Genomic DNA, 23,976 nt, shown 5'->3' on the forward strand with positions numbered 1-23,976 from the left:
GTTATCTCCATGGTATTATGAACTCTGTATATTAGAGATTTGATATTAGCATCTGCAAGATACTGATAGCTAGGTATAATTTTATCATTATCTTTCCTTCTGGTTGTTCCCTACCAACCTTACCCACCCTCTTTCAAGAGATATCCAACTTTTGGCATCTCTGAGCCATACTGGAAGAAGAGTTCTCTTGGGCCATACATTAAATACATTGTGACACATAATCATTAAAAAATCTCATAATATTTTAAGTAAATTTACAATTTTGTGTTGGGCCACATTCATAGCCATTCTGCACCACATGTGGCCGGTGGGCCGCAGGTTGGACACCCCTGCATCTAAATTGTTTGAACTTGAAATAATGGGAGAGACTCACTGAAGTCCATGCATGTCCCGTTTAGAGCTAGTGTCTCAAAATGCATTCAGCACTGACTGTTCACAGCTTCTAACTCAGCCTCTACCATAGTTTTGTGCTTTCTTTACATATGATGTCTGTCTGAAAAACGGCCAACCATTGTTGATATAATGAGGATGGTTTGTGTGACATCGATGTAACCTAGCAGCCAAAGAGAGTGGACTGGAATGCGCATGCATGAACAATGATGACTTCACTCTACTAGTCAGTGGGGCGGTAGATGCCATTGAGTGAGCATGTGTACTGTGTGGCCTCACATTCAGAATGGCTGAGTGAGTAGAGCAACAAGTATGCATCAAATTTTGCGTTAAGCTTGAACATTCCTCCATGAAAACTATTCAGATGGTTCAGAAGGCTGCAGCTGTGGGCAACTGGTGATTGGCAGCTTCATCAAGACAATGTGCCTGCTTATGCATCATGTCTCATGCAGAGTTTTTTGGCAAAATGTCAAATCATCCAGGTGACTCGGTGCCCATACCACCCAGATTTGGTGCCCTCAGACTTCTGGTTTTTCCCAAAACTAAAATCCCTTTGAAAGGGAAGAGATTTCAGACCATCGCTGAGATTCAGGAAAACACTATGGGGCACCTGATGGCAACTGGGAGAACTGTGTGAGGTTCCAAGGTGACTACTTTGAATGGGGCTGAAGTGTCATTGTCCTATGTACAATGTTTCTTGTATTGTATATCTTCAAGAAATGTCTTTATTTTTCATATTACATGGCTGGATACCTTCTGGAGAGACCTCGTACACCTTTATTTGCTGGTTATAGTGCTTCTCTTAAAGTTCATACCTGCTAGGTCTTCAAGAGATTGCCAAATGCTCTGCATATAGAACTTGGGGTGGTAGCAAAATGATGTTACGCATGTAAGAAATAATTATTTTAATGGAGCATAAAAGTACCTACACATGCTTTTCTTTTCCTTAAAAAAAGTTGCTCTTTTAAAAAGCCGCACAAATTAAGCCATGCCTTCCGATCAAGTGTGAAAGTAAAGTTGGGATATCTCAGATTTTACACACACACACACACACACACACACACACGCACGCACGCACGCACACGCACACACACGCACACAGCCAGCCTTAATAAAAGGAAACCCTGGCTCTCAGACCTGTGTTGTGTTCAACTCCAGCTTCACTAGGTTGCCTGTGCCAAGGGTGTGACTTACATGCTGATACCAAACCTCATCACTGTTCCTTGTTCCCACAGTACCCACAGCTGTTTACAGGAATTCTCTCCCCCTGGAAAGGACTACTGCTCTACGGCCCTCCAGGTAAGCAGATCGTTCTGGTTTGGTCTTGTTATTAAGTGTGCATGCAGAGGATGAATTGCTCTGTCTGTGCTCACATCGGGATGGAGCAAGCAAGAGCTGAGCAACTTGCTCCTTTTTTTGCTCATGACACTGACTCTGTCTGTAAGCACAGAAAACAAGTTCGAATGCCACTCATACTTTCTCCACGTGTGTTTCTAGGTACAGGAAAGACTTTACTGGCCAAAGCTGTGGCCACAGAATGCAAAACAACCTTCTTTAACATTTCTGCATCTACCATTGTCAGCAAATGGAGAGGGGATTCAGAAAAACTTGTTCGGGTAGGAATTCTTTTTTTTTTTTTTAATGTATAGTTGACATACCGTAAATATCCTATTAGTTTCAGGTGTACATTATAGTGATTTGATATTTATACATATTATGAAATGATCCCCCTAATAAGTCATTTATCACCATATAAAGTTACTACAATATTATTGACTCTATTCCTTATGCTGTGTAGTACATCCCAACGACTTCTTTATTTTATAACTGGAAGTTTGTACCTCTTCATTCCCTTCTCCTATTTCGCCTGCCCCACAGCCCCTCCCCTCTTTGCTAACCACTAGTTTGTCTCATAGGTACAGGGATGCTTGATTTTGTTTTTTTCTAGAATAAGTTCCAGCAGAATACAATGGTACAAAATGATATCACAGCTTACTTGTTTTTAAGTGATATATATGCTAGAATTTATCCTGGATCTTGATTACCCAAAACCCAGGGGGTGGACTGACTATTATATGTGGATATTAATTATACTCCCAACAGCAAAACATGATCTCCTTTCCTTTGGGAATTTGACCAACAGCCCTTTTGTGACTCATGCAATTTAGGAATGAAAGCTGGGAAAAAATTGTCTCTGAAGTGGCCTATATTTTCCTTCATTCACGAAGCATTTATTATTAAGCATGTGCAGTATATTCAGTTAACATTTGTTGAGAGGCTACTACTGTATGCTAGTCCCTGTACTAGGAACTCAAAGGAAGAGTCAAGAAACTTAAAACTTAATTATTCATTCAGATGCTCTGAGCAACCTTTCTCAATAGTGCTCATAGCCTATAGGGTTTTTTTTTCTTTCCTTAAGAGATTGTTTCTGTCTTTACAATATCTCATTCATACTTTATGGTATATTTTATATTATAAAATTTTACTTTTAGAGAATACCTGTTTATGATTTATGCCTCAATGTAAGTTGGGTCCTTCTCAGAAGTCCTGTTAAACTAGTGCACTTTGTAGAATGACTGATAAGTAATCAATACTAAGTGAATACAAATATTATATATTTTCTGAAAATAAGTTAAAATATTATCCTGAAATTATGTTTCTTTGGAGGATTCATTTCCAAAATACTATGGCTTAATTGGAAGGCATAATAGAATATTGTTAAAGGGTTGATTTATCTAAAGTAACTTATTATTTACTATTTTGATATTGTTCCCAAATCGTTTTAAATGGGTATGTTTTTATAAATTATTATTACCCCTTCAAGACTGTAACTCATAGAAATCTATGTTGACATATTCTGTTTCTTTGTTATTCATCTTGAATCTAACTCATCATATCTGAAGATGAGTCTTGAATTTAGCTGATCCTAAAACTGTGGGTTCCTTGTGATTCTAATTAGCTGGATTTTAATAAGTTGAAATCCAACTACCTAGAACCCTCGTCAGCCTGAAGACTTTTTTTTTTAAGTCCCATTTCTGCATGTGGAGGAACAACAAAACTCTTACAGAATGGCCCTAGAATCAGTTTCAATCTGTCTCCTGTCATGAAAAGGGCTGTTTAGAACTTTGAGTGCAAGACACTGAAAGGTGCGCAAAGAAAGATTATGTTATATTCCCTGGACAGGACTTGCCTAGACAGAAGAATGAATTCAGATATTTTATGAATATTCTCGACAAAGACTAAAACTAAGTGGATTTCCTTGTTTGGTGAGCCAGAAAACTTGTTCTGGTTAGCCAGAAAAGTCATTTAGCCAGAACTCTTCCTTCTCTGTGAGCATTTTCTTTAAAGTTTTCTCCTGCCTCAGTATTATTTTGTTAGAATTTTAAGAATGAGGAAATGATTTCTCCCCTTACTTTACCATACATTTAAAGAGTAACTAATCTTTTTGAAAAAAAGTACAAAGGGGTATATAGACCCCTAAGCCTTCTCCCCAGAAGCAACTATTACTATAACATATATATCCATGTGTCAACATAGATACAAGTAAAATGTTTCATATAAATAAATTTCCTTATAGAACATGTATTTATATCTATGTTAACAGCAACAACCACATCATTCTTTCTTTTTAAACACAGGTGGGAGCATACCACTCATACCCCTGTATACCTCACAGAGTTTTTTTTCTCACCTGAACATTGTACCACACTATTAGAGATAGGCAGAGTGTGTTCTTTTATATGTCTGAATGGTATTTCATTGCATGGGTGTGCCCCCAAATGCGTTAAACCAGCCTTTTCTTGGTGAGCATTTAGGTTGTTTCTAGTCTCCTGTTATTATGAACAAAGCTACAGGGAACAGTCTTACCATACACATGACTTTGCATATGTAGTCATGTACTCATGTATACATTTCTTTGAAGTGCAATTTCTGTGTGAGAGGAAATGAACCTCCCGATTGCCCAGCTGCCTACCCACAGCATTGGCCCAGCTTCCACTCCCACCGGTGGTGAGCGTGCTTGCCTCCCCACACCTGGGCCACCACTGTGTAGTGCCCAAATTTAGAAATCTTTGTCAATCTGATATTGAAGGCACTATTTCAGTGCTCAACTATGCATTCTTTCATTCTGAATGAATATGAGCATCTTTTTATAGGTTTAGAAGAAACTGTGTTTCTTTTTCTCTGAAATGAATTTTTATTTTGGATATTTTAAAAAATAAGTCAAGAGGAAAACAGATAACCTTTGCTACTCGTGAAGGATCTCACCATCTATCCTTTCAGAAGCTACTTTATTTTCTGAGCTCTTGAAAAGATCTTCATCTGCAAAGTTTTGGTCATGCTATCAAGCTCCTTACTATGAAGCTTTCAGCTAAAGATAGCCCTTCAGGACCTTCCCCTAAATCAAAGAAGCTTTCCTACCATTCGCTACTCTTTCTATTCCAATTAAGAGTTATTTATAGAGAACCCTGGGGTTATGTTGCTCCCTCCCGTTCTAATGTTCATGCCTCTTAGGAGTTGATGCTATTGAATAGTTAGTTGAGTGGTCTCTTTAGCAAATGCACACACCTGTTGGTGCTTACATCTTCCAACACCACCGCCCCCCACCCAATGTATGATTTAACTTCCTCCAAGTACTTTTGAAAATTTTAGACTAATGCTCTCAGAGCACTTACCCAGGATTCCATACACTCTCTGGCAGTGGAAAGAGCAGTGGCATGGTCTATATGGAGACAGAGGCTCCAGATGTGGTTCTCCTTCCACTTCGATGTTTGGTCTTGTTTTACTCCTTGGTCTCTCTGTATCTTAGGGAGCTCCTTAGAAACATGAATGGTTCTAATATTCCACTTTTTCACTGGGAAGATTATTGCCATCCTTAATATCAAGTGTATTTGGACCCCTGTTTTTGTGACAAGGAGAGCAATTACTTGCTTCTAATGAGGTGGTTTCTATTATATTTAAAAGGCACGTGTGATGAATGTCCCGGCATTGACGCCACTCTCTCAGTTCATTAGGCTGGGCCAGTTGTCTTGGCCAAATGGAACAGGACTCTATAAAGGGAAATACTTGAGCATGAGCAGGGATGCACCACACGCGTGAGCAGTTTTCCCTTCAGTGCCAGGGAGACCTGAAAGGGATGACCCGTTACTACTCATGAAATCCTCAACCTGGCTTTTTCGGAGCCTTTCACCTTTGCGTTTATTCTGTGATGCTTTGCTCATGCTAAGTGACATGCAGAATAAATCCCCTCTGCCTATTAAAGAACCGCTATTCTTTTCTAAATCTCTGCTGCTTTCTCCAATCAACCAGTGAAGAATTGTGTATGGTGCTCAAGAGATCAGTTTCGGGGTTAAAAAAAAAGGTTTAGTTTTTTTATATTCTTTTCATCACCACCGCATCTCCCTTTAGAGCTCTTTATTTTGTTTTTATATGGCTGCTCTTTCACTGCTTGCTTTCCTGTTCTTGTTCAGTCTGTAACATTTCATTCTGGAATGGAACATTTTATTCAGCTGGGAATTGCCTTCAATACCCGAGGCTACAGCAGTACTGGGGTGGTTTGGGGACCTTGTGGAGTGATTTGGGAGCAGAAAGGGGCAAAACCCTTTGGTCTTTTTCACCCGTGACTGGAACTCTATCCTTTCCCAGCCATTCTTCCTTCTGAGCATAACCCTCTCCTTGTCCCTAAAGGTTTAGGAAAAATTATCAGCTGATTTTACACACTCCTAGGCTCTTGTGTCCCTACGAAACACGTCACTGACAGGGTCTCAGGGATTAGCTAACGGACTGAAAGTTCAGGAACTGAGTTTTATCTTAAGCTCTCCTATTTAAGATTAGTAACTTTGAGATAACTGCTTACTCTGGCTCTGATTTTTTCAAGTGATAAATGGAAATAATTGGCCCATCCAACCCCACAGGATATTCTGGGGAGAAATAATTGTGATGATTATAAAGTTGTTAGTGAAATAACAGAGTGTAGCATAACTGGTTAATATTATAGTATGATTTAACTTCCTCTAAATGAAATGGTTAATTTAATCTCTGGGAGCATCCGAGGACTTTAAATATATGAATTTGACCATGTGGTTGCTTTTCTCCCAACCAGGTGTTATTCGAACTCGCTCGCTATCACGCCCCCTCCACCATCTTTCTGGACGAGCTGGAGTCGGTGATGAGCCAGAGAGGCACGGCTCCTGGGTAACAGACAGGGTTTTTTTCGGTCATCACTTCTCCCCTCTTGTAAGTGTGTTTGATGGTCGGAAGCCCATCGACATTTACCAGCAGAATGAGCCTATTAATAAGCCCACAAATTTTCTGCAGACACACGGAAAGGTCTTTAAATTAGATCCTGTTAACTGAATAGCTGATTTAAGTAGTTTTTATAACCGGAGGAAATGTCATCCTCCCTTCCCCCCTTCCCCACAGAGTGGTTTTCAGGCCTGAAGACCCCCCAGTCCCAGAGTCCCAGGCTGCGAGAACGTAACAGCTCTGCTGGCTTAAAATAGCCGCAGCGCCTCCTCTGGAGCCAGAGGGGCTGCCTGTGGGGACCGGGGCTGCAAAGAGCCAAGTGCCCAGAGGGGCAGCCCTTGACAAGGTGTGCGAGGCCAGGGAAGCCACTGCTTCTCTGTGACAACAGGTTGTGGCTCAGCACGTTCGAATTTAAATATGCCACTTATTTCATCTCTAAAGATGAAGTGTCTGCTAATGTCCCCAGCAGGCAAGCCTGTTTATTTCTAGTTCACTTCGCAGACTGTAATGTGCTTTCTCTGTGTATGTGCGTGTGCTTTCCAGATGCCTCCCCGTCTTTTTATTTTCAAGTCTCCTTCCGTCAGCATTTACCCTACGCCCTCTTCTACCTTGCCCACCCCTCTGGCAACCATCAGACCTGTAGTCCGTGTCTATGAGGGGTTTTATTGGTTTTGTTTTTATTTTTGCTTAATCCCTTCACTTTTTTCCACCCAGCCCCACCCTTTCTGTCTTGATCAGAGGTATTTTTCCCTGAAACTTTTTAGGAAACTTGGCTTCTCTGGCTTGAAAAAAACAGTTCTCTGGGAAATCTCAACACAACTGCATTTATTAATGGCCTCTAACAGCCTATCATCAAGGCAGAACTAATACTAATAAAAAGCAAATAATTAGCTTGTTGGAAGTATAACTAGAATATAATTTATGAAATTTTACTTATTGAAAACCATTTTCCCAGCAGGAAAGAACCACCATTAAAGCCCATGGGACTTTTGCCATTGATTGAAATGGGATGATGATTCCGTGGCTTCACGGGTGCCGTCAGCCCCAGGCTCGGGCACTTGGCCTCCCATATGGGGCCTGATGGGAGCCGGCAACTACACAGGTGCCAGGCTGGGAGCCACCAGACCATCCTAGTGGTCATTCCCTCTGCAAAGGCCTTGGCCGCCTGGTCTGCCTAACCCTAGTGACCTGTGCGCTCGCTCTTACATTCGCTTTGTCAGCCTCTATCCCCGGGGCCCCCACAGCTTGGACTGAGCTAACCTGGAAACTCTTCATACGCTACCCTTGAGTGTGCTCCAGGTTTTGTACTGAATGCCTGTTTCCTTGTCTGGAACTTAAACTCTAAAACTAGAATCTTCAACTTGTCAGGGAATCGGGGCAGGTGCTTGGAAGACTTCTTGGGTCCTCTTATGTTAAAAGAATAATAACTAGGAGGAAATATAAGGGGTTTTCTGTGAAAACCACATACCTGATGTGGGTCGCCACCATATACGTGCAGAGAAGAGAAGTTGAATGTCATGATGTCCAAGTCAGGCATTTCTTTGTCCTTTTTATGTCCTTTGATGCAAGTGAAGAGGAAAGGAGAGCCTGCCGGATGCCAGCATGTAGAGCCCCTTTAGACGCTGGGGTCCTGCAGTGCGCTCTGCCTTGGTGGGAAGGTCTCTGGCAGCGGGGCTGGGGAGCTTGGAGGATGAGTTTGCAAGAGGACTGCCTCCAGCCGCTGTGCAGGCAAAGCACAGGTCCCATGTCCTTACTGCTCCTCTTATTAGAAGAGTGAAACAGATTCAGACTAATAGGGGATCTCTTTTTGGACAGTTTATGTCCATACATTATACTAAAAGAAATACTTCCCACGAAAGTTATTTTATGCCTGCTATATAAATGAAAAGGATTATTCTTAAATAGGCCGTTTAAAAAGGGGTCAACAGTACTACAGGTGGACAGAGCCGGGCTGCATTTAATCTGCCAGTGGCACCGTCTGCCCCCCGGTCATTTTCTAGTTCACTGCTAGCCTGTGGTTTTCTTTTCAGTATCATCATTCTATTCATTTACTCTATTATTCTCATTCGGAAAATAATGCCAAGCGGCTTGTTTTCTCCCTCTCTAGTAGGAGTGGCTCCTGAGAACGAGGCAGGGAAAGGGTTGGCTGTCAGAAGAGAGCGCGCTGCGCAGTCACTGAGTCGTCGCTGTGAGTGCTGCCCCGTCCTGGGAGCGAAGGCCCCGCAGGGGAGAACCTCACCTCCTTGTCTCTGTCTAGGGGAGAGCATGAGGGAAGCCTTCGGATGAAGACGGAGCTGCTGGTGCAGATGGACGGGCTGGCTCGCTCCGAAGATCTTGTCTTTGTCTTAGCAGCGTCTAACCTGCCCTGGTGAGAGATTTTGAGAGTATGTTGTGAATGCATGTTCATGAGCCACTGAGTACAGATGAAGGTATTATATTGACCACTTGGGGCAATGCCTCGTTGTTTGGTTCCAGCCCCAGAAGATTAATCTGAAGGCTTTTCTGTTCAAGTCCTCAATCCTTGGTATCTGTACCGTGAAAGAAATCTGCCTTAATAGAAGGAACATGGACCAGGGCTATCACTCACAATATTTAAAAGTGAACATTTTGAGTTTAAAGATAATTTATCTACTGTGTTTAAACAGGACTTTGGCAGAAAACTATAAAATGCTAAAATCTCCAGGACTCAAAAATATTTCAGAACTAGCATGTTTGGATTTTAACAGTATTAAAGTTCAACTTTTTTTAAGTTAGGAGGAAAATCTTTTCTTTAATATTGCACAGTAAATAGGAAGCTAAATAATCTCTAATTAAAAATATGATCTATTCCCGGAGCATTTTATTTAAACTGTATCCCAGAATAGTTTAAGAACAATCCTGGAAGTGGGATTGGGAAATAAGAGATGTTGACTAGGGAAAAACAACGATCTATGTGGAAAGCGTATTTTTAAAATCATTATAATTTCTTTATAGTTCCAAGAATATTTTCACCTCCATTATTTCTTTTGAGATGCAGGTAAGACACAATACAGAAGGGGACCAAGGTCAAGGGAGGTCAATCCATCCAAAGTCAACATAGAATAATTACCCCTATAATTACTCTAGCCTAAAAGTCAAATTTGCAACAGAGCTCAGACTTGTGACACTCTTCCATCACCTCTGCCCTTCCGCTTCTGTTTCCACCCCAGAGATGGGACTCTTCTGGAGTGCACGCTGATCGTCCAGCCTCCCAAAGTAGAGGTCACTGAGAGGAGATCATGACGTTCATGTCTAATCTGTTATTTTAAATATATATTCATAATTTAAACCTGATTCCACCTCCCCTCAAATTTATCAGATGTTTTCTAGTGTGCTAAGGTGATCAGCCTTTTACATTTTGAAAGACACAGGTTATTTGTAGACAATAGTAAAGTGGGGTCCAAACAGAGACACATCATTTAAATGTGACTGTAGAATCCTTCAGAGAAAGTCTCTGTTCCTTCATCCATTTGAAACATGGTTGATCAAAACAATCTACTTGTGTCCCAGGGGATGTTGTGTGAAAACAGTAAGTTCACTTGTGGCTCTTGGAAGGTCTATGCACCCAGAGAGATGTACACATTTTCTGGAGGAATGGAGAACCCTCTACTCCCAGTGACATCAAGGACTTTGTTGAGAAAGTTAGTATGCTGCCACAGTTTCCCTAAGGTGACCAGTTTTTTGGTAAGCTCCAAACAAAATGGTTCAGGGGGGCAGGAGAAGAAGGAGGAAAAGGATGAGGAGGAGAAGGAGGAGGAGGAGGAGGAGGAGGAGAGAAGGAGAAAGGGAAAGAGAAGAAGGAGAAGAACAAGATTCAGTAACTAGCAAACAATTAAAGATCAAATTAAAGAATTGCCTCTCAAAATGTCAAATGACAAATGCACACATGCCTTTAAGCTTGGACTCTTTTATATCACAGATTGCTTTGTTACAATAGACCTTGGAACCAACATGTTCTAACCCATATAATCTTGAGCACTGCTGGGATTTAAAATAACATTTTATTATTATGAAAAATTCCAAACACTAAAGAGGACAAAGCAGCACAATGAACCTACCATTTCCCAGTTTTATTTAGTAACTAACAATCTTGCCCAACTGATTTCATCTATTCCTGCATTCCCTCCTTTTTTTTCTGCTGAATATATTAAATTTTATCCCAGATTGTTATTTCCCACATATACAAGGACAGACAAGAAATCCGGAATTTATTTATAAAAATTGTGTATTTATTCGTACATGTTTAAACTTTAGTCACCTTCAAAGTACTCTCCATTTAATGCAATACATCTATTGATACTTTTTTTTCCACTGCTCAAAACAGTTTTTGAACTCATTGATTTTGGTGCCTTTTGGTGATCCTGCCATTTTTTTATTTTGCCTTTCTCACATTGGCAAAATGTTTCCCTTCAAGGACTTTTTTCATCTGAGGAACAAAAAAAAGTTGCTCGGGGTGAGATCGGGTGAATAGGCAGGGTGGTGAGCGGGGGTCATGCTGTTTTTTGTCAAAGACTGCTGAATACTCACCGTGGTGTGGGCAGGTATGCTTGTAAATGACCCACCATAAAATGGGCAAACGCGCTGAAAGAGTCTTGAATAAAAATTCACTGAAGCCAAACGCAGCCTTTCACAACAACGCCAGTGGTGCACTGATACAAGTGGGTTCCTGCAACACCCACCTGGCAAGGGAAGCCTGTGCTGCAAGGGACCCGTCCTCCAGAAGATTATTCCATGTAATTTTTTTGGGGTCCCTCCTCGTATACTTCAGTGTACATCTTTCAGAAATAAAGACGTTTTCTTACATTACTACAATGCCATTATCAACCCCAACAAAATTAAAATTAATTCCTTAATATCATATAATAATTTATATTCAGATTTTCCATAATGTTCCAAAAATGTCTTTTTACAAATGATTTACGGAACTGGTATGCAAACAAGGTTTGTATTTTGTAAGTGGTTGTTCCCCTAAGTCTCTTTTAACCTAGTACAGACTCCCTGTCCCCACCCAACCCCCAACTGCTATCACCTTGACTGCCAGGAAGATGGTCCTGCAGAATGTCTAAACTTTCTGGATTTGGCTCATTGTATTCTCATGGTAGTATTTAGCTTCTTTTCCTTACCCCTATAATTACTCTAGACTAAATGTTAGATGGATTAGATTCAGAATCAATATAATTTTTTGGCAAACATACTTCATAGGTGATGCTGCCGACATCACTTTGCACTGCATCCAGGGAGAAGTAGGTAATGTCCTGTTGTCTAGCTTTGGGGAATGCCGAGATCAATTGGTGGATTCAGGTGTACAGTTTCCATCCATGTTTTTTTTAGCATCTATTGATGATCTTTGCCTGAACCACTTATTTCAGTAGAGGTGTGATTCTATCATTCCTTCTAATTGATAGCTGGGATTATTCTCTACAATAGAACTTTCACTCATCTAATAGGGTTATTTGGTTACCCTGAAATATAATCCATAATAGAAAAGCAAAATTCTTTCTTTCTGATTTTTTGATTCATGAGTTGGTGCCCTAGCAACCTCCACTGGTAACCAGCGAGTGTCTTTCTCTCTTCCTCTCTCTCCTTTCTCTTCCCACCCCTCTGCCCAGATCTAATAACTTGTCAGGTGTGGCCTCATCAGATTTTTAAAACCTTTGTTGAGATATAATTCACATACCATATAATCACCCATTTAAAGTGTCCAGTTTAATGGTTTTAACTGTATTTATATAGTTGTACAATCGTCACCATAATCAGTTTTAGAACATTTTTCTTTACCTGCAAAAGAAATCCTATACCCATTGGCAATCACCGCCCCCCGCCCCACACACAGCAGAGGCAACCAGTAATCTATTTTCTGTTTCTATAGATTTTCCTCTTCTCATAACTACAAGTGGAATTGTTAAGGTAATTCTATATCTAATTACTTAAGGGATTGCAAAACTTTTCAAAGTGTTGCACCATCTTACATTCCTACTAGCAATGGATGAATGTTTCAATTTCTCCACATTCTCATCAACTTTTGTTATTATATTTTTTTTATTATAGCCATCCTAGTGATGAGAAGTGGTATCTCTGTAGTTTTGATTTGCATTTCCCTGATGACTAACGATACTGAGCATCTTTCCATGTACTTTTTGGTCAATAGCATATATTCTTTGGAGAAACGTCTTTTCAAAATCTGTTGTCCATTTTCAAATTTGTATTTTCATTACTGAGTTATAAGATTTGTTTTATATATTCTCTTTTATATAAAACAGATATCTTAGCTGATATATAATGTGTAGATATTTTCTCCCATTCTGTTTTCTCTTCCTTCTTTCCTTTTTGAACATATTTGCTTCCTTTCTCTCCTTGTGCTTTTGCTAAACTTCCCATGTCTGTTCTTCCTAGGTCTGGAGCTAGGAGATACTATAACTGGTTATTTTACAGCAGCGCTGTTAAATAGAATAGAATGTGAGGCACAACACACTTAAAAATTTCCTAGTAGCTACATTAAAAAATATAAAAAGAGACATAAAATTCACTTTAATAACATTATATTTAACCCAACAGATCTAAAATATTACCATTTCAATATGTAATCGACATAAAAATATTACAATATTTTACTTTATATTTTTCATAGTAAGTCTTTGAAAGTTTTACACTTATGGCACATTTCAATTGGGACCAGCCAGATTCCAAGTGTCCAGCAGTCACATGTGGTCGATGGCTACCATATTGGACAGTGCAGATCGAGAGGCTCAATTGTCTGCCCCCAGGCTACTGTGGCAGAGATTGATCATGGCCTCCCAATAGTCACTTTACCCAAAGTGGAATTTTGGGGTTCTGCTTCTTAGCTGTCCTGCTGTTAGGTGCGACCAAGGCCAAGCTTCTTTGTTATCTGCACAAGATGACCCAAGTTCCATGTGTACATCCTGCTCCAGCCCTGGAGTCAGCCACTGATTCCCAGAGCTCTGGTTCCCTTTAATGGGAAGTGATATTTAGAGAGTCACAGTCGCACAACTGAGGGTGCTCCTTGCTACTGGATTATCATCATTCCTTGGCCTGTTGATCAGGCAGAGTTAAGAAATACATAGTTTAAAAAAAAATTTAATTCCTTGTACACGATGTGGGCAGTGTGGCTCATAACGGGACAGAGGCACAAAGCTGCATGACAGAGGCCTTCCTGTTTCAGTGTTGCTGGTGCTTCTCACTTCCCACTCCGGCCCTTGGTAGACAGCTCACCTCCTGCGTCTTTTCAGATGGGTCACTGACTCAGTGGTTGAATTTTTAGCTTTCTTTCTTTTTTCTACCTTTAAACCTTATTGGCCTTTTGATTTTCCAAATATAACTGTAACTGATTTACTCTAAAGGATTTAAATGATTAGAATTATATAAAATAGAAAGTACAAGTCCCCCATAATCCTCTCCTCTGTCTTCAGGATAACTGCTCGTAGTAGTTTGGTGCATACTCTTTCAAAATCTCACTTTTTAAATTATTAAAAAATTTTTAATTAGGAAATATTTGATACATATAAATACATCATATATGTCAGTTGCGAAGCATAACACTGAAAATCATACCCATGAACCCAGCATCCCATTGAAGAACTGGAATATTCCCTACATTGTTTTTTTTTTGAGGGGGGTTCAAAAATTTTTTAAAAATTTCAATTACAGTTTACTTTCAACATTATTTTCTGTTAGTTTCAGGTGTACAGCATAGTACATGGTTTTCAAAAGAGGCAAATAATGGTTTTATACTACTATTTCCCATTCAAATTTAAGAGTACAAGGTTTTCAGTTAAATTCTTTGATTTTATATTTGTATGTTTTCTTTAACTGTGAAAATCTTAGTTCTTAATAGTGTCAATATAATTAATATTCATTTTATCCTAATATGTAAATCTATTTTACATTTGTGTATATAACAGTGTTTCTCAGTAATAACACCAACACTCCCATAACATTTTGATGAGGAAAATGGTACAGACTTGGCCTAACTAGGACAGAAGAGCTAATTCAGGTCTCCTAACCTCAGTGCTACTGACATTTTGGGCCAGATAACTCTTTGTCTGGGGGGCTGTCGTCAGCACTGTATGATGCTGACCAGCATCCCTGGCCCTTCCTCACGAGAGCCAGTAGCATGACCCCACAGTTGTGATGACCAAAGTATGTCCCCAGACATTGCCAGATGTTCCCTGGGGGGCAAAATCACCCCCCAGTTGGGACTCTTTGGACTAGCAGTAGGAATCGACAGACATACAGATTTAAGTTGTTACATGCTAAACTCTAGAGGATTACTTTTTCTTTAAGAATTTCACAAGCTAACTGAACTTGGTTTACTTACACGAAAGGAAACATTACATAACTGCTCTGTATCTTGATTTTTTTTTCTTAATAAAATATTCTGGAAATCTTTCCAAATAAATTCAGAAAATTTTTCCTTACTTTCTTTATATCTGTGTATGTGCCATTCAGTGCATACGGTAATCTATCCCAATAACCTAATGATGGGCATTTGGGTTATTTCTAGTCTTTTGCTATTACAAATAGTGCTGCAAAGAGTAATGTTGTGCATATATCACTTTGTGTATTTGCCAGTGTATCTTTGGAGTAGGTTCCTGGAAGTAGAGTTGTTGGGTAAAAGCGTTAATGTGCATGAAATTATAGTAGAGATTGCTAAATTTTCCTCTACAGAGGTTGTACATTTTGTATTCCCACTAGTGTCCTGCTTTCAGTACGTAATAATATAGTAAGAACATTTCCAATGCTATTAAATAATCCTCAAAAATTGGATTTTGTAATGGTTGCCAAAAATTACCACATGTGAATGGACCACAATTTAATCATTCCTTTGCTGTTGAACATATACGATGCTCCCAATTTTTCTCTGCTGTAAATAACACCAAAACAAAATTCCCTGAAAAAAAATCTTTGACAAAAATCTGGTTATTACTTTAGAACAGATTTCTAGAACTGGAATTACTGTATCAAAAAGTATAGTTTTTTTTTAAGTACATTGCTACATATTGCCCAAGTTCTTCTCTAAGAAAGTAGCATATTTTTATTGAGAACATTGGAATAGACCTTTATATTGGCTTCAGAGTCTTACATGCAGGAGTAAACTTACCTGGTTCAAGCAGTCTGTCTCCCTGGGGGAAATAATTACATCATATCAAACTATGTAAAAACCCAGCCCTAAAATTCTCAAAGAAATTCTCTTTGGGTGGGTAGTGGTAGCTCTCATCCACAGCATCTTCCAGGGCACTAGGCTGCCCTTTACTGCTTGCTGACTTATCACTTTCCCCAGACAAATCCATTCCGTCTCAAAGGGGCTGTCACTTTCTCCCTTCTCAGTGGTGAGGTGACATGCAGCATCTTTGTTTATTCAGCACTTCACCTCCAAGGAGCACCTTCCCTTGTCTATAGCATCCCAGAGAGGACAAGAAGAGAGCACGGAATCATAGCTCATCTGTGTCACTTGATGTGCACATAAGCAAGGAGAAGGATAACACATGTTGCATTGTTAATATTACTGCTTAAAGTAACAATCATATAAGAAATGTTTAGTGAGCACAATGAAGGCTAATCGGACCCACCTTGATTGTTGAGTATTCAAAAACCCACACTTAGGAATCCAGGGGGAAACAAAATACTGAACAGGGCCATTAAGGCAAATGCCATCTTTAGATATCTATTTAATTTAATGGTGGTTTGTACAAACAAGGTGTGCAAATTGCATGTGTGAAGCATGTTGAAACTCATTTTTTCCTTGCTATTTGCAAAAGGGCTAGAAATTTCACTATCCCTCTTAAAAATCAGACATCTGGTATGACCAAACTCTGGATTAAAAAAATAAAAACATCCCAAATCCTAATATTTAGAAGCAAGCATAAAATTGAAGAGATTAGTGCACTGGGAATGGGTAGAAATACACCTAGATAAACCACTTCTTCCCATATGAAGTCACTCCTAGCTGGTACGATATTTCCATAGAGTGTATGCATGTGATTGCAGAGCTCAGCAGGTGTAACCCCGGTGCCGTCCACAAAAGCTCCACACATCCACTGGGCTCCAGGGTGAAGCTGGCCTGAGCGGGAAATGTTGGTAGCAGCTAGCTTACGCAGGGCTCACTGCGGGAGAGGAGGTAACCTCAACGCTTTATTCATCAGGCTCCCCATCACCTACCAAAGAACACTCCAATTCCTTAACCTGCTCTTCGGGGATTGCCATGCCCACTGACTTCATGTCGGTTATGGATGCACTGCAAAGACTTTGCTTATAAAACTTTGCTTTTCTCCAATATGCTGAGAGTTTGAACTATTAATGAATGAACTAGAATTATATTAGGTTTCCAGATTCTGTACAATTTGGAATGATCTCTGTCCCAGGAACCACATGGTTTAGCAGGGAGACGAGCTACAGGCTGAGGAGCCCAGGTGCTCCGATGCCAGGCTGTAGAGCCCACGTGAACTGTCCAGGTGGCCAGAGGGCAAAGGTTCAGTGGCCGGGCTCTGAAGTCCGTCACCCTTCTCTGTATCTCACATGTCACCCTTACTGGATGCTTTTGACCTTTGAGGTGATGGAAGCCCCACATAACCAAAATAAAGAAGACATGAGAGCAGAATAACTAGTCAAAAATCCAAGTGTCAGAGCTAAAGGGAGTGTGTTCTGGTTGCCACAAGTTAAATTTTTTCATATAAATATATTGGCATAAAGAATAATTCCTGGGTACATTCCATTTGTCCTTTGTTTCCTCCCTTGTATGATTGTATTATTATTGATGTCATTAAAAGTGCATTCATCAGGCCCTGCTGTCAGAGAGTTGCACTTATTTTGTGCCCACAGGCAGTTTTGAGGTAAATCTCTTGCTTTAGGGCATTAGTTGATCAATACAGACATCTATAGTGAGGGATTGTTTTCCCACCTCCCTCTGCATGAAGTCACTTTGGATGGAATGGGGAGACCAAGAAGGTGCCCCTGCAGAACCTTCAGAACCTTCCTTCTGCAGGCCCCTGCCTTTTCAGGAGGGGGCAAGGAAAGGCCCCCTGATCCAAGGAAAGGCCTTAGAAAAAATATGGCAGTTGATTACCTCCTCTGCCATTTCTTTCAGCTTATTCACTCTTCCTTCCTGGTCTTCAGCCTTTTCTCAAGTCTTATCTTTGGTGTTTACGGGACCAATAGTCCTATACTTCAAGCCCAAGACCTCCCTGTTATTGCCTTTTATTTATTTATAAATGGGAGTATGTCTTATTCATTTCTGTATACTGGAGACTTAGTAGTGACAATACACTTGGCAGGTGGTTAATATGGCTGAACTGAACTAATTCCTAAAATGTGAGTTCAGTTGTTTCATTTATCTACTAAAAGATCTTCTCCTGCTCTCTCTCCTTTCCTTCCCCCTACTCACCTCACCTTCCCTCCCACTCGTGGAGCCACGTCCCCCTGCTGTCTCAGTCACCTCTGGATTCGTTCAGACACACCCAGGTACTCTACCAGTTTCATCTTCTTGGAGACATGTCTTCTACAGCCTTCTTACCTACTCCAGACTGAACTGGCTGTCCTTTGCCCCAGTGTATAGAGGAGACCCTGGAGCCTCACCTCATCATCCTGGGAAGTTCCTTCTCTTTCTGTGTCAGGCCATCTGTTTCTTGGATCCCATGTGGCCCTTTGGTGTGGTTTACTCTCTCCCTCTGGTCCTCCAGTACTTTCCTGATAAAGGGTACATGGGAGGTAATTTTTTTTAGGCTTTCCATGTTAAAAATACCTTTATTTTATCTCCCATGTTAATTAATGGTTCAATCAAGTGTTTTCCTCAGAATTTTGAAGGCATTGCTTTATCTTCTTTTAATATCCGATGTTGCTGATGAGAAGTCGTCTTCTTAATCGTCTGTGTGGAATCTGTATTTTTCTCTCTGGAAGCTTTTAGGTTCCTCTCTTTGTCCCCAGGGTTCTGAGAGTCTGTCAGGATGTGACTTGGTAGTCTGCTTGGCAGTGACTGTGCTGGCAGCGACAGTGACTGAGGCACAGGCTCCCCAGTCTTACTCTTTGGGTTCCACTTCAGTGCCATGAGTCTCTAGCTCTCTGTCCTCAAGCAAGCTACTCGACCTCTGTGCCTCCACTTCCTCATTTTAAAATGGAGATAATAATAGTATCTACTTCATAGGGTTGTCAAGAGAATTAAGTGAATTAATAGTTGTAAAATGATTAAAACAGTGCCTACCATTTAGTGAGTTTTATTTAAGCATTATCTTTTATTAATATTCAAATATGAAAAAAACTCTTAGAATTCTGCAAACTTTCCTTGACCCTGTGCCTTGAGGAGGAATGCTGGCCTTGAGAGGGGGACTGGCTGGACAGGGGAAGAGGTGGCCAGGCCTCTGACGTGAGATGCATTTCAATGGGGTGAGGCTGACAAAGAAACAGGTGACTGTTATTGCCGGTAAGGTACCCCTGGACTATGGATTCTCAGCCCAGGATTGGGAAACTAACAGGGAAAGAAAAGACACAATCTTTGAAGAAATCTGGTCACTCCAATATAGAATTCAGATATGCTCCTGGAAGGGTGTTTCCATTTTTCAATTTAGAAGGAAATATCATGACAAAGATTTGGAAAGACAGTAAGAAAAATGGAATCACGTTTTGGATATTTTCAGTGTTGTTATGAAAGAGAAATATATGGTTATCATGCTATCATTATTAAGTCTTTATTAATGGTTAAGCTGGATCGACACATTGGCATTTCCTAATTTCTATACTAGGAAGGCAAACAAATGTTATCTTCCCTTCTAGGAACTTGAAATTTTAACATATAAAGAGTTCACAGACTTACCCTTTAAAATGATATATTGATAATAGAAATGATGAATTCAGGATAACCAAAGGCTCCAGTTAACGAGGGAAAGCGCTAAACTAATAATTTAAAATAATACATTTAGAATAAAAAACATTTTAAATCACCATTTTATACCACTCTTGTGAAGAATTGATTCAACACCATTAGCAAATGTGGAAACCACTGGTTGAAAGGGGCTGGGGAAAGAAGCACTCACATAGTGCCAGAGTAGTGTACATGGAATACTCACTATTTGCCAAGAGGCTTCCTTTACAAGGGAGTGATACGCTGTCACCAGATGATCCCAGGAATTACACACCACATCACTAATGGGGAGACAAACAAGTAGATCCCAATATAATAAATATGAAAACATTTTCATCTATGAATATACTTGGCAAAAATGTTTATCCTAATAATTAAGCTTTTTGATCTGACTTCCATCTTAGAGAACACGGGCTAGAAGAACCAGTTACATGTTTCCATGAGGAAAACATCAAGTGAATCCAGAATATGGGACATTCTACCACTAGCCTCCCCTTTTTAAAAAGGGGCTAGGGCAAGGAGACGAGTCCTTTATGAGATTTAAGGGATATAACCATATATAGTGGATGATTCTTGATTGGATTTTGGTTGGAAAAACTATTGATATTTTTGACATGACTGGAGAGATTTTTAATATGGAATGAGCATTAGACCTATTATGCCCTCGATGTTAATTCTGTCATGTGCCATAATAGTATTGTAGCTACGTAAGAAAATGTGTTTTTTTTTTCGGAGTCGGGGGTGGGGAATCCCAAAAAAGCATTTAGGGGTGGGATTTCATGATATAATTTACTTTAAAATAATTTAGCTAGACAAGTAGATAGGAAGCAGATACTGCAGAATGTTAGCTGTTGTTTAATCAAAATGGTAGGTATATGGATATTCACTGTTTTACTTCTCTTTTTGAAACTTTTATATTAAGAAATTTAAGGGAATGGCCCACAGATGCAAAATGGCATATGCCTGGCCAGATGGTGTTTTAGGAAGGAGTACAGCGAATGTGCCAAAGGGCCACATTTGCACTGGGCGCCCTGGAAGGAGCATTGGCTCTTGGAATTCAGCAGAGCAATGGAGTGAGATGCTCATTTGCTCCAGGATGTATGAGAGTTTTGGAACAATTAATGTACTTCCCAGAGTGCCCAAATTATTGTCAGGAATAATTTACTCACTGGCAGGATCAGCTTGAATAATTCATGTTACAACTGCAGTGGAAATGTTCCTTGTTTGGTTGTTGTTAGATTATTTTCCCCCAAATTAAGTCACTTAAAATGACCTTCTTTACATACGCTATTTTTAGGCTGTATTTTCTTTCTTCTTTTTTTTAACCATTTTTTTCTCCCAAGCAACATGAAGTAATTGTCCTATCCATTCAGGCATAGATGTAGAGTAACAGTTAAAATGCAGAATTGCTTCCTGCAGTGCAAAACTGTTCTTGAACTGTACTTGTTGCTGAGGAAGTGAGTTTCCTGCCCCAGCCAGTTCCTCTGTTTCTGCCATGATTTCAGGGAGCTGGACTGTGCCATGTTGCGCCGCCTGGAGAAGAGGATTCTGGTTGATCTCCCCAGCCGGGAGGCCAGGCAGGCCATGATCCACCACTGGCTGCCCCCGGTGAGCAAGAGCAGAGCCCTGGAGCTGCGCACAGAGCTGGAGTACAGCGTGCTGAGCCAGGTTAGCTGCCTGTGGAAAGGCATCTGGAGGCCAGGCGGCCACCACATGGCAGTCCTAGGTGGGATCTTCTCATGAGCTGTTCAGAGCCTCTTCCTTGAGTCACTCTGAAAAGACCTGAGCTCCCCAGCAATGCAATGGGCCTCTTTTTTATGAAAGAATGAGCTTTCTGTCACTTGGAAATGCTCAAGCAGAGAAACAATACGGTACAGTAGGAATAGCATAGGGTTTAGGCTTGGAGAACCAATGGCCAAATCTTGACCCTGCCAGCAGCTTACTAGCTGTGTGACCTCAGGGGAATCAGTTGCTTTCTGAACCTCAGCTCCTTTGTCTATAAAATGGGCAAGATACACTGCCAGGAATTACTGTGATGATTAAATGAAAGTTTCACAAATGCAGCTCTAGGTACATGCCTGTTGCCTTCATTGTCTCTGCTATCATTGTCTCCTATGAGTAGACATTTGAACCAGATGTTTGTTGATGTTCCTCAAAGGCAGCTATGGTCTTATATACAAAAATGAAAATGTCTACTAAATTTGATCATTCTTGGATTTGGTGCAAGGGCCCCATTAGGCTAATGTGGGTGGTCTGGTCCTTCATCAACATCTTATAAAGTATATTTGGGTGGAGTTAGGAAGTTGTTTATTGCCCCCAAGCATTATCTATCTGGGAATCTTTGTGTAGTGCCCATGGCGGGAAGATACAGAGTCTAAACAAGTGTTGTGATCCTGGGTCTGCCCATAAGGATGTAATCACCACCAGAGTTCTGCCTGCTGGCTGATGGCTGATGGCTGATTTGTGGCTCTTTCAGGAGACTGAGGGCTACTCAGGCTCGGACATTAAGCTGGTCTGCAGGGAAGCCGCTATGCGTCCTGTGAGGAAGATCTTCAATGCACTTGAAAATCATCAGTCAGGTAAAGCTGGGATCATAGCAAAGGTGCACTGGGAGGGAAATTTGGTTTAAAAATCCAACTTTCACCAGCAGATGGAGCCTTGTGTCTGTTGTTGGTGGCTCTTTACACTTGCCCCGATTCCTGGCCAAATCGTCCTTCCTGCACTCAACTTCTTCCTCTGGTGCTGTTTTGGATCAACTTCCCTCCCAGATGATAACTCCTCAGAGCTCAGGCTTTTATTTCTCTGACACACCGTGATGGTGGGCTGAATCCACTGCGGCACTATATAAATATTAAATAAAACGTTGATGATACATTTAAGTCACATATTTTTGTCTGGGCTTCAGGGACTAAGTTGTACATTAAAGAATTTTTTTTCTGAGACCTCTTTAGCCTTGCCTTTTCTGCATTAACCATTAAGAATGCTGCATTATGCATCGTCTTGAAGGAAGGTCTATTAGCATTTTAGGAGCATTGATCACCCTAAGGTCGATTGTTGTGCTGTTACTGTTGTTTCTATCCAGAGAGCAGCGATTTACCTGGGATCCAGCTGGACACCGTGACCACTGCCGACTTCTTGGACGTATTAGCTCACACCAAGCCTTCAGCAAAGAATCTGACTCAGAAATACTTGGCCTGGCAAAGTGAGTTCGAGTCTGTTTGAAATCACATTTACTCGGACCTGGCCACAAAGGCAACCACAGGGACTTCTGGTTTATTAGCATAAGTGGAAGAACATAATGACTGGAGTAAGAAAACAATTATTCCTGAAGACTGAATTAATTTGGACAACTGTATTGCTTTGGAAATATGAGATATTTTCATTAATTTTTCATATTGATGTCAGCAAAATATTAAAGATTTCGATTACAGGTATATGTGCTATTAGGTCATGCAATGGAGAGTTTTCTTACAATTAGACTCTATGAAATTTTGATGAACAATTTCTTGCAGTGTTCCTTGCTTGTGACTGGTGTTTTCATTTTAAAGGAAAAGATGTAGTTAGTAACACTCTGTTGAATGCACAGAGTGGTTGTGAGTTGGGAGCCAATTAGAAGCTAAGCTTGACAGACCATGTGACCCACTGACAGTTCAAGGGTGGATAAGGATGGGAGTGGGAAAGGAAATGTAGAGTCTATTTATTTTGATAATATTCTGAATCTCATCAGCTCCCCTTAATTCTGACCTCAATTGATCAGCAGCAAACCTCTACCAGACTGGGCCTCATTCAGAAATGTCATTCCATCTCTAGAGGTGACTGTTTTGAGTCTAGGGCTAATAGCCATAGTGACTAGCACATTACCACCACTAGCAACAAGTCTGAGCATTTTGAGTTCTGACCCCTAATAAATTTTTTATCCTCATCTGAGGACATTTTTTCATTGGTTTTAGAGACAGGGGAAGGGATAGAGGGAGAGAAACATTGAATTGAGACAGAAGCCTCAATTGTCTACCTCCTGTAACCCATGTACAGAACCCAGATCATAGAAGCTTGGATCAGGGACCAAACCCACAACCTAGGCAAGTGCCCTGACCAGTATTCGAACCTGCAACCCTTCAGTTACAGGATGATGCTCCAACCAACTGAACCACACTGGCCAGGACCCTAACAACATTTTTTGACTCTACACATCTCGCGTGTACTTGCTTCTCTTTCCATAACCACAGCAAGCACCTCATTGGATCCAAAGCTTAGAATGGAGTACCCGAGCTTCTAGGATAGTCATCCTGTGTCTTCCCTGCTCTTAGGTTCCTCCATATCTCCTTATGGGTTATAAACAGCTAGACGCATCTCCCTCAGAAACCAGCAATCTGAGAAGCATCTACTTTCAACTCCTGATAAATTCTGAAGGCTTCCATTACTAAGTAATGCCATCCCTGTTCCCAACTAGAACTTAT

At 40.6% G+C, this 23,976-nt stretch overlaps 1 protein-coding gene across 1 annotated transcript in view; it reads left to right on the forward strand.

Annotated features, from left to right (window-relative positions):
- KATNAL2 (katanin catalytic subunit A1 like 2) overlaps positions 1 to 22,741 on the forward strand; it is a 61,985-nt gene extending 39,244 nt beyond the window's left edge. The window contains 7 exon segments of the mRNA XM_054583862.1: positions 1,626 to 1,689; positions 1,888 to 2,006; positions 6,491 to 6,582; positions 8,891 to 9,001; positions 21,025 to 21,187; positions 21,996 to 22,098; positions 22,602 to 22,741. Of these exon segments, the coding sequence (XP_054439837.1) occupies positions 1,626 to 1,689; positions 1,888 to 2,006; positions 6,491 to 6,582; positions 8,891 to 9,001; positions 21,025 to 21,187; positions 21,996 to 22,098; positions 22,602 to 22,741 (792 nt within the window).
- The last annotated feature ends 1,235 nt before the right edge of the window (positions 22,742 to 23,976 follow it).

Source organism: Pteronotus mesoamericanus, unplaced genomic scaffold, assembly GCF_021234165.1.
Source record: "Pteronotus mesoamericanus isolate MK-2021 breed Mesoamerican mustached bat unplaced genomic scaffold, CSHL_Meso_final contig_74, whole genome shotgun sequence".
NCBI lineage: Eukaryota > Metazoa > Chordata > Mammalia > Chiroptera > Mormoopidae > Pteronotus > Pteronotus mesoamericanus.